We start from the raw sequence: 11923 nt of genomic DNA on the forward strand, positions 1-11923 counted from the left end.
CATTGTGTCAACACTATAGCCTAGAAATCTAGACGCACCCTAGCGGCAGCAAATTACATTTGCTTCCAGGGCTAGTCTAGCAACTCTCTGTTGGCTTGTGAGCTCGAAAAATTTAACTTCTATCAGGCCAATCAAATCGTGTATAGAGTCGTTAGGTGGGCTTAACATAATGATTGATGGCAGAGTTGCAACGGTTTGGCTTGAATTCCCTGCTACTTGAAAACAAAAAAGATGGATGTTGCTGTTGGCCAACAGTGTGACACGAGTAAGCTTGTTTTAAGTTGGCAAAAGTTTGAACAAGCCAATTAGCTCCACTGGGGGGAAAACGCATGGGACTCAGCGCTGTCCTATTGTGTGCAGAGGGAATTTGAAAGACAACCGATTATCCCGCCCCTCGGACTGAGTACTGCGAACGGTGAGTGCCCAGACCCTACATTTTAATGTGGGTCTGGCTTGTCAGGCTATCAACACTCCACACACAAGGCAAATCAGACATAGCACTTGGAGATAAACAACTCACATCTATGTCAAAGTGAAACCCTGCAGCTGAAACCTAAGAATCTTTTTTCAAAATGTCACTCTTGCAACAAAATGATACACACATGCACCATTTGAGTTACTTTTACAGGTCAACAACAACACACTGATGTGCTTTATACAAAACACTGTGATCTTTACTGTCTGTATTGTAGATTTCTCTTGACAGTCGTATGTGAAACCTTTTATAGGCACTCAACTATCAATTAGAATTAGGTATTAGAAATGGGGTAAGTACAAAACTGTAAAGGGACAAGAGGCAAAACTGTGACATTATATGAGTACACAATGTAAAGGTACACAATTGAACAGGTACACAACAGCTTACCTGCATTTAATTGGTGTTCAGTTTTCTGTGAAAATGCTTTCAGGTATGTATGTGGGTATTTCCAATTATCAGATGTGTCTTGCATTTTGAATAGAAGTGATCCTAATGATCACATAATTTTTTAACAAAGTGTCTAATGTAAGAAACAGTACTGTTTCTTAATAAGTGATGCAGAATTGCAAACAAAGTGCAAAGCAGAAAATGTGTTTAAGGTATGATTACAATCTGTTTAAGGTATCGTTGAAACAAGTTCAGGTTTTGAAACTTTGGCCTAACATTCATTTTAATGTGTAAACCATGGGCAAAAAAAAAAAAACGGTAATGTGTGAAGCTAATAAGTAGTAGAATAATGAAATAGTAATAATTAAAAATTAACTTTAACTTCCATGGGAAAAAAGGATAAATGCTATGATTAACCCAAAGAGTCCTCCTCAATCCCACTGGGGCACAAGTCTAGGCAATTTGAGCTGTGAGCTGTGACAGTCATACTGTGTAACAGTCATACTAATGTGGAACTTACAGGTTAATACTTTCAACTGTGAAAATAAAATGCAAATACGAAGAATAAGTTAAAAGATTTCACAAATGTTTAATACACATACATTACAATTATATATTTAAACGTGCTGCAATAATCTGTTTTTAAAAAACTATGTGCTGTTATGGATAAGGTGTCTGAAAAATATTATAACCATAACCATAAACTATTAATGACACCATTTGCATATCCTGAAGTGAAAACTATGCAATAGTCATGAAGAGTAAACTGAGATCTCTGAAGGTTTTGATAAAATAATGCTGTGTGGATGGAAATACAGTACTGTAGGATTACTTCCTTTGGACAGTTCAGAGGAGTGAAATACAGTAGCTGGGTCTGTTATTACTGAATTTACTGTAGGTAATAGTTTGTAGATTGCTTTTCCAGATCTGATCATCTGCAAATTTTTATATTCTGATAATATATTCTTATTTCATTAATCTCCTCAGGGGAACTTCTGTTTGAGGTGGTATGCAATACCTTGTTGTTCTATCCAATATGATTCCGGCTACAGTATGCATCCATGCTTTGTACTTCTTCAGTTGTGGTAGCATATGTGAATTTGTTGTGTATCCAAAGAATTTACACCAATTGAAATGTATCTTTTTTTCTATAAAGTTTGCTCTGAACAAGAGACTGTTACGAGAAGGATACCCCTTACGGAGCTCATTGAAGAGATTAGGAATTCTCTTGCCTTCATTTGTGTGTTGCAGACTTTAACTCCTCCTGGGTCCTCCATGCCGCAAGAACCTCATCCTCTTTCTCCTCCAGCTCTCTTTGCACCCTTTCACGACATCGTTGCCGAATTTGACTAATGTAGGCATTCACATCTTCTTCGTCATCATCATCATCATCTCTGCTTGTGCCTCTTCCTTCAGTGTCTCGTTTTGGTTGGTATTGCTGTTCTGATGTTGCACTCTGTCTGAAACCCTCGGAGTAGTCAGAGCTAGCACGGTACCTAGAAGCGCTGTACTCGACCTCATCCTCCTCCTCCCTGGTTTGAGAGTATCCATTTCTGGAGTAGTCAGCACTAGCACAGTACCTAGAACCGCTGTACACAGCCTCATCCTCCTCCTCCCTGGTTTGAGAGAATCCATTTCTGGAGTAGTCAGAGCTAGCATGGTACCTAGAACCTCTGTATTCAACCTCCTCATCATCACTGGTGTGAGCGAATCCATTTCTGGAGTAGTCAGTTGTGTCTGAGGACCCTGTGGGCTCATCTTCATCTACAGGCTCTGGCCTCCTCGAAGGCGGTCTTACGTTTTTTAACCATTCATCTATACTGCAGGTCGCGTCTTTTGATATTCCGGAGAGGTTGAGTCGTCCTGAGCGTCCATAATCCCGCTTTATTTTTGGACGAGCTGAAGGAGGAGCCGTAGTGGGAGAACTGTATCTATTTGATGTGATGTCGGAAGTTTCTGCCTCTCCCTGCTCCTCATCTTCGTCTTCGTCTTTTGGCTTCTTCTTTTTGTACAACGTGCTGCGTTTGTTGTCCTCTGTTATCTTCTTCTTCTCGTAAGCCGCCATCTTGTCTCTCATCTCCAGCTTCATCTCCTTGTCCATGGAGTCCAGCTTGTTCAAGTTGACCTCGTCCTGGAAGAGACTGTATAAGGGCACACTGGTGGTGGTGACCTTCTTCCTGCCAGAAAGACTCGCATATTCTGACAAAGGTCTGGATGTTCCTCCTGCAGAGAGCACAGACTCTGCCCTGCAGCGAGACTGATAACTTGAGCCGGATGCTCCACTCAGCATTGATACCTTGTCATCGTCGAGTCCTCGCACCGAGCCAAGCTGTGACCGTCCACCCACTGACCCAAGCTGTGACCGTCCACCCAATGAGCCAAGGACCGAGCCAAGGACACTGCCATCCAAGTCCCCTTGTTTCTGCATAAGAGTCTCAACCACAACATTGGAGATCCAATTCTGGATGCTAGCAAGATTCACCATGGGTTCCCCATCTGGGGTCTGCAAAGGAGGCAGGGGAGGAAGCTGTGGTGGCGCGGCAGGTGGTTGGGAGTGCACACTGCGTGCCTGAGATTGACGTGATCTTCCACTGAGCATGGAAACACTGTCGTCGGCAGCAACGCTAGCCGCAGGGAATGCTCCTGCACAGAAGGCAGACAGCGGAATGCTGCTGCCACTGACGGAGGACGCGCTGTCCCAGCCACAGACAGACTGGCTCTCCTCCAGAGTCTTCCGTGAGCGTTCGAGAAGCTCTTCCCGTCGCTGCCTACGCTTCGCGGTGGCAGAGTCTGCACCACGACATATGTCCAAGAGCTCATTCTTATTCTCTTCACCACCATACTTTTTCTGCTGCTTCAACTTCCAGGTTTGGTAGGCGGTCAAGTTAACGTCCTCAAGGGAAGGTGTCGGTGTTTCCCCTTCTCCTTCTCCTTGCCCTCCACCGCTGACTACACTTCCTGTGTCACTCTCTGCTTCCTTCTTATTCCAGCCATAATGAATACGTTTAACCTTCCAGCGTTCTAAGACCGACAAGGAGTCTTTATTTTTCTTGCAGAAGTTATACATGGAGCTGGAGTCTGACATTATACTCTCTAGTTCATCGTCGATTTTCTTTCTGCTGATCTTTGAACCGCTTTCTCCATCTGTTTCTCCTTCAGATTCTTCATTCTCTTTGGCTTTGTATCGACTAGCAGCTTGCTCCTCAATTTCTCTCAAGCGCTGCTTCCAAAGGTCTGAGTAGCTACTGCAGCTGGATTTAGAGGATACCGAGGATACGGAGTCAAAGTCTCTGCGTTTCTTCAGCATTTCTCTCATGACGCGGACATCCTCGCTGGTCACACTGTCTAGGTCCTCTGGCTTCGGCCGAGGCTTCCGTTCACCTTGGACAGATTCTCCGTCATCTTCACATTCACTCATCAACTGTGCCTCCCACCAGTCGTCATTCTGATACTTCTCGTTTCGGCGCTGCCACTCCCTGATCACTGAGTTGATGTCGTCATCCTCCTCTTCCTCTCCTTCTTTTCCTGGCAGATCCAGATTATCGGATGAACTCCTTGTGTCTCCTCCATTGGGACCCGATTGAATGCCAGCTCTTAGTGCCGCAGCAGATGACGCCACACTACTCATCACACTAGCACAATCCCCCTCTTCCTCCATCATAATAGAGTGAGCCTTGACTCCCATAAGACTCTCTTCCTCATCCATTTGGGCAAGAGTGTCAATGACCGAGCACTGACTTAGTGTTTCGTTGTCCTCATCGTCACGTTCCTCTTGAAGGTTCTCATTCAGTTGGCGCAGCTGTTTGATGAAGCCCTCATTGGGGTTGATAGCACGTTTCTTTCTTATTTCCGTCAGAGCGTCCATGATAGTCATATCTTGGAAAATCATGAGGTAGGCAGCTACAAGGACTGCTGAACGGCTCACACCCATCATGGAGTCCACCAATACTTTACCTAAAAGACAATCATAGAAATGAATCAGTTACATTCTGATATTATCTATAGACCCTTTCAAGAGAGTTCCATTATCAGCATCATAGTTGGCCCCACAAGGCTTCCGTTTTAACATTCCATATGTTATCTTAATGCAGAGGAAGTAGATTGGGGCCCAAATAGAACATTGTTTTTGTTTTTATTGATGAAAGGGTTTATTAATAACAGTTGGGTCGAAAAATGCGTTTTCTCCTTCTCTCTTATTCGACTCTTTCTTCCGTCCACTACCAAACCACCAACGTATGTGCTGGCAGGGAGAAAATGGTGTACAGTGCAAAAAACTTGTACATCAAATATTTTTTTCTTCTTCTGTTCCACAAATATTATGATGAATCTTAGATGATTTTCTATCAGTGTTCAGGATCTATTTTTGGATCATAATGAGTGTACACTCAGTGACCAAAGTGATGTTAATCGGTGCTGTTTTAAGTTAGACCAAAATATGCCTTTACACCTAAATAACATCATTATAAGCTCATTATACTTCTGTGACACTGTGGAGAGGGTGCCTACGGACAAACCAAAGTAATTTTAACTTTATAAGTGTACAGAGTGTATAAAAGTAAAAGGACTGTTTGTCCCAGTGCATTACCTAAACCAGTGTTTCCCAAAGTGTGGTCCATGGCCCACAGGTGGGCCGTCAAAGTATTGCTGAGAGAGGTGGCCTACATTATTTTATTTATTTTCAATTTTGTATTTGAGATTGACATACATACAAAAGTTAATGATTACATAGTTCAAATTCAAAACATAGCTAGAGATTCATCGAAGTGAAATTTATTAGATGTTGATCCAGAACATATTTGATGGGGTTGATGGGGTTATTGACAGGCTATGGGTAACACTAAACTAAAGTGTGTTAATTCAGAATAAAGTTGTTAACATCTCAAGCAAATCAAAAGATCACAGTGAACCAAGAACAGGAGCCTCAGCAAGTAGTCTACTCCAACTACAGAATTGTGAATAAATGTTTGGGTTGGCCGCAGAAGATTTTCAGAATTGAAATTGAAACTAAACTGTGGATGATATGATTCAACCGGGTATACTGATAGCCATTTCTACTAACGTAATTAGGAGAATGAAGATCAAATAAAGCAGGAATTAGTACTGGCCTCTTACCCCTATGTGTAAGCAAAGCTTCATCCAGAAACTCTGCTGCTGTGCGGAAGTGAGGTGAGATGTCCGCATCAGCAAAGTCGTCCACCTCAATGCCCATATAGGTGATGTCCATTCCGGAATAGAACGCCTGTCCTGTGTAGACACCCGTCCCATGAGCAGCATTCAGGACATGTGTGATGCCCATACGTTTCAGTCGGGCTTTATTCACCGCCACCGACCTGGACACAAGGAAATATCATTTGTTCAGTTGGCCCCTTTATGGTGTAAATATATTCTACACTGTTACGTTTAAGAGATTAAGAGGCTTAAAAGAGGAAAGTAAAAAATGTCGGTAGAACATAGAACAAAAGCTATGAGGCATGATGGTGTCAGGTGTGATGGTGTCACCATCACACCTCATGGCTTTTGTTCTATGTTCTACTGACACCATCATGCCTCATGGCTTTTGTTCTATGTTCTACTGACACCATCATGCCTCATGGCTTTTGTTCTATGTTCAAATGGCTTTTGTTCATAGAACAAAAACCATGAGGCATGATGGTGTCAGTAGAACATAGAACAAAAGCCATGAAGCGTGATGGTGTCAACATAGAACAAAAGCCATGAGGTGTGATGGTGTCAGTAGAACATAGAACAAAAGCCAGTTAAAAGTTAAAGTGGACAGAACAGATGGGAGCTCAACACTGAAGACATTAAACAAGGATCATTTACACATAGTGGTATAGAGGGGTATACTACGGAGTGAAGTTACTGGCAGTACTCAGGAATTATCACTGATCTCAAGACAATATGTCACTTCAGAAGCAATACATGCAGTAAAGCGTTCTTTTGGAGATCAGTGGATACTCCCAATCTCCAGAAATTTTGCTTCATAATACACCCCTCAGGCCCAGACTGACAGGAAGTATTGAGGATGACTCACTTCTCTCCTATGAAGATGTTGGGCCAGACCTCATCCACAGGGTTAAAGGGAGCCTCCACATGATCCTTGATCAGTGCCCTCTGAATGTCCAGGACACAGGGCGTGTTATACAGGCTGCGGTCATCAATCATGTCCTTCACACGGTTGTACAAATCCTCAACCATGAGCTGTTCGGCGCTCTCCAGCATGGATTCAGGAACAGGGGCAATCTTCACATCCTTTTTGGGCAATTCTAAATGGAGAAATATGTTTCTAGCAAGTTTTAGTTAAGTTTGTTTTATGGAATTAGATTTGTGCCAATAAAATAAAAAATAAAACTGAATTCACTGAAACAAAAAAACATCACATCAAATTCTTTTACATTTTTAACTTTTTAACATTTAAAACAAAATTATTTGCGCAAAGGTGTAAACCACTGATCTTTCATTTCTTTTTATCTTTGCGGTTATGCTCCCAGCTCTATCATTTGCACCACCTGACCTTTTAGATGTAGTTTTGTTTCAAACTTCTCACGTGAGTTGGTGCGTCCCCATTGGCTAATGAGCTTTTGAATGACAGCTCAGTTAAGTGCCCTACACGTGTTCAACTGAAGCATTTCAGGAGCAGGAGAGGAGGCTCTGTGATTGCGGACCTAAAACCAGAAGTACGGCTCGGGCTCTAGAACCTCCTCAGGAAAGTGAACCGAGAACTGAAGTTGTGAACATCATACACTTCCCCTCCTCGATCACCCATTGGTTGTCAAAGTAAACAAGTGGAGCCATATAGCCTGTGTTGTGTTGAATGTTGAATGACAGTTGGTTAATAACCTTGTTTCAATTACTTATTTTCATGTTCCCACCCAAAAACAGGCACAATCTGAAGTTTGCCTTCAACGAAAACAAAGCATATGAATATTCATAAAGCCCCACTCTACTGGTGGTGTGGACACATCTAACGGAAATGGCATCTGCCAAAGCACCAGTTAATCTTCGACAGATCCTTTTTCCTCCTTGCTATCCGTCTATAAATTCCTGGAATGTCTGTCTGTATGTGTGTTAGTTTTGTGCAAATCTTTTGAACCGCTTGTCCAACTGATACTTGATGAGATGAGCTTGACCTGATTAAAACAAGCATTTATAGGCTCTTGTTACTCCCCTCCTCTCTGTTCCCCTATACACACCACAGCACTCAGTCGCTGCTCACCACCACCACCAACAACAACAACAACAACAACTCATTGCATTACATTACATCGCGCTTCTCAAGGCACCCAAAGCACTTCACAGTGAGGTAGCCTAAGTGAGTGCAGTGTTGAGTGAGACATGTGGGTGTGAATCGCGGTTTGGGCACCTTGAGAAGGCACTACATAGATGCAGTGTGCTGTTGTTGTTATGTCTGACCTCAGAGTGTTCAGAGATAGGCTACTCTGGGCAATTCAGCTGAAGAAACCGAATGGCAGAGCATATTTGAGTGGCAGTTTGCATATTGCGCATCAATTTTATTACACTAGAACCTATTAGTGATTCCCATTTTTTTTCCTGGACTATCCAGATAACATTTTTCATTTAATTTCATATTTGATTTAAAAAAATTGACAAAGGTTCTCAGATACATTAGTTTGATGCCCATTTGCCCATTATCAGCGTCAGATCTGTTACTTTACTATATAATAATATACATGATCATTGACTTTCAGAAAGAGGTAACCTCTAGATCTCAAGGTTGAGGTTTTCTCCCATGAGTTATAGGGTTCTAGAGTTATAGGGTTCTAGAGTTATAGGGTTCTAGAATTCTATAAGGCCAAGAGTAGAGTGCAATGATAACTCACCCTCGTTGATGATTTTCTTGGCCGCAATTGCAGAGGAAAGGTGGATAGGCTCCATGAAGATACTTTCAGAGTTGGAGAATCCTGAGATCATGGAGAACCTGTCTGTCATCGTGGAGAACCGGTCGGAAGCTGTGGAGAGTCTGGATGATGTAAGGGAATATTAGAGAAGAAAGTGAGACTGAATATGTGATATATGACTGTTTGTGTCTGTGTTACAGAACATCCTTTGTAGTGGATAATCACTCATGTGAATAGCAGATTCACAATGGTGTGTGTGTGTATTTGTATGTATAACACGTTTCATTCAACCATTAATTACTATGATTGCTGTAGTTCAGTTTCCAGAGCATTGACATGGATATCTACAGCCAGCCAATCATTCATTTCTTATTTCAAAGCCAACAAAAATAAATGTGTGTGTGTGTGTGTGTGTGCTCCTGGTGTGTGTGTGCTCCTGGTGAGCTCACTGCTCCGAGTGTGTATACAAACCAAACTGTAAACTAAACTGTACCATCCGAGGGTAGTGTACACACATACTGTGTGTGTGTGTGTGTGTGTGTGTGTGTGTGTGTGTGCTCCGGGTGAGCTCACTGCTCCGAGTGTGTGTATGTGTGTACACTACCCTCAGATGGTAGAGTTTAGTTTACAGTTAGGTTTAGTACAGTACCTGCTCATTGGTACAGTCTATGTGGACATGAGGATAATACCTGGTGGGAGAAGGGCAGCGTAGATAGTGGGACTGTATGCTCTTCACTCGGTCTTCCGGCTCTTCATCAGGACCCGCCTCCTCTTCACCTCCACCATCCAAAACCACCTCCTCGTCCTTCTCAGGAGTTGCCATGATGTACCAGCCGCTGGTCTGTATCCCATGGCAACGACAAAGCCATTTCCAACAGAAATCAGCAAACAAATCATTGGGAATGCAATGTAAGTGAACTTCATTTATCCTTTAACATCATTGTGATTCCCTGCAAGACACTGCATTAAGCTAGCCAAGCTATCCAGGCTAGCATTAAGCAGCCAAAGATTGTAAATCCATACATGTTGCAGGGGGCCTTTTGTGCCTGCCTGTCACATGATCTGCCTCATCATCCAGGCAGGTTTGTCACAGATACAGATGATTGGATTAGGATGATTGGTGCGTGTGTAGCTGTTTATAGCTATCCCTAATTTAAGGAGGCCATCACCACATAGTCCCCCTTATCTGAATTGTGTCTGTAAAGACCACAAAGGAGCATGAACTGTGTTCACTCCACCAACCCCCTACCTAGTCCCGGAGAGAAACTAGGGCAATCTAGATTACGGAGGCTTCTAATGGTGCACACTGCTTTACATGGCCCACCAGCATGGCTGAGGACAGGAGATGTATACTGTAGATTTGTTTTTATATACCTATTCAGCTATCTTAAAAGTCAATTGATTTACACATTTACACACTTCAATGATATCAACATAATCTGTAAGGTAATACAAGTTTAACCAAATGTAGGTCTACTAACAGGCCTTTGGAATAGCCTATCCAGGAGGGTGTTCTGAGCACTCCTCAACCAGAAAAAGTGTATCTGTGAACCCCTGGCTTAAAGTAACCTTTAGATTTAGAATTAAATCAAGTATCAACTATTAAATTAACATGTGTTCCCATTGGAATAGACACAGTAAACCATCAGGCTGTATGTACCATGTTCAAAACAATGAACCATTTAATCCATCAGAATCATTCAAATAGACTGGCCTACAACGCAATTCTGGACAACAGAAGACCAAGTTTGAAACCCAAAGACATTTTGGTAGGTTTTTGCTTCAATCAATGAAAACAAGATCCAACCCCCTTAAAAACAGAAAATTCAGTGCCAAATACTTCTGTTTCATTCTTAGTATGGTTTTCCACTTGTCTTCCACTCTCTTGAAATTGAATTCAACTTAACATTAATATTTCAATAGAAATACAAACGTATAAAATGGGAGAAAATTAAGATTTCTACCTTGGTCTTGCATTGCTCAACTTCAACTCCTATGAATGTTTTTTCTCCTTAATCTATTCTTTTGCTCCTTATTTCTCTTAAATAGGGTTTAAGAGAAACAGGTCAGAACTTGGTAATAAACTAAATAAAAGCGGATTTATTTCTGTGAGACAGCAACATTTTCCTGAGTTAATTCAGCTTTTCTTTTTTTTTCCCTAACTGCCCTCCTGCCAGTGTCTCTATTCATAGCCTCAGACACAGCTGTGAGTAGCCTTCAGCAACACCAACATGACAGCTGAAAGAGCCACTCTGATAGCGTGAGAAAATGGAACAGTATGACATTAACGCAGCAAATCAATCCAGGGTTTTCCCAAATGTTTTAATCCTTACAGTTTTCTAGTCTTAGAGTAGAGTATCCACGCACACACTTACCTGTCAATGTGTATTGTATTCCTCTAGGTTTGGAATAGGGACATGAAGGGTGGCGTTTAACAGAAGCCAGAGGGGTCCGTCATCCACCCAGAAGGGTCCTCTCACTGAAGAGACATTCCTCATAGGCCGGCCCCCTAGTGACACACGACACTTCTATGACATCAGGGTTCTCGCAAGGGTAAAAATGTGTCTAGGCCTGGTAGTACTAAAGGCCTATAAGAATAACAACCTTTTAAAAGTGAGTAAGCCCAACCCACTCACTCTTAGACACATACAAACACAAATAGACCTGACACCAATAGCGGTCTGCTGCTCTAAATGAGCATTGTAATTTAGTTAATCATCACAATTTTTCATTAATTAAATTAGGTCTTTGCATTGGAGCTCTTCTTTAAAAGATATTACCGGTAGATCTGACCTGGTCCAAGTTTAAACCACCCACAAAATGAGTTTTTACAAAATGTAAAATTCAAATTCTGAATAGAATTGAGACTGACTAGGCTACATCAGGCTACTAGATATCTGGGTGGTGGGTCACTCCACTTGCCTGTTTAAGAACCTGTGTTGTCCTGTAGTGCAAATGAGAAGGTGACAGGATGAGTGATGAGATCCATGCTATGGTGGATCACGCCATCTGAACCACAGAGTTGCGCCAAAACAGGTCAAATCTGCTCATCATGGACTACCACATTGTTCCACACGTGATCCTACCCACATTCTTCTCGCACTATTCACTCACATTATTTTAGCTTCAGATGAATAGAGTTCTTGACAGTTTCCTTACAATCTTTACCAGGAACTTACCCAAAGCATTAATAGACTTA

General features: G+C 42.1%; 1 protein-coding gene across 1 annotated transcript; it reads right to left on the bottom strand.

Annotated features, from left to right (window-relative positions):
• Positions 1-1430: 1430 nt before the first annotated feature.
• On the bottom strand, positions 1431-11228 carry dusp27 (dual specificity phosphatase 27). The gene is made up of 6 exons (XM_048235429.1): positions 11100-11228; positions 9414-9565; positions 8707-8846; positions 6900-7131; positions 5978-6195; positions 1431-4819 (listed from the first exon to the last, which is right to left on the bottom strand). The coding sequence occupies exons 2-6, from the start codon at positions 9545-9547 to the stop codon at positions 2100-2102; spliced, it is 3444 nt and encodes a 1147-aa protein (XP_048091386.1). The 5' UTR covers positions 9548-9565; positions 11100-11228; the 3' UTR covers positions 1431-2099.
• Positions 11229-11923: the final 695 nt, after the last annotated feature.

Source organism: Alosa alosa, chromosome 23 (assembly GCF_017589495.1).
Source record: "Alosa alosa isolate M-15738 ecotype Scorff River chromosome 23, AALO_Geno_1.1, whole genome shotgun sequence".
In the NCBI taxonomy this organism is placed as follows: domain Eukaryota; kingdom Metazoa; phylum Chordata; class Actinopteri; order Clupeiformes; family Clupeidae; genus Alosa; species Alosa alosa.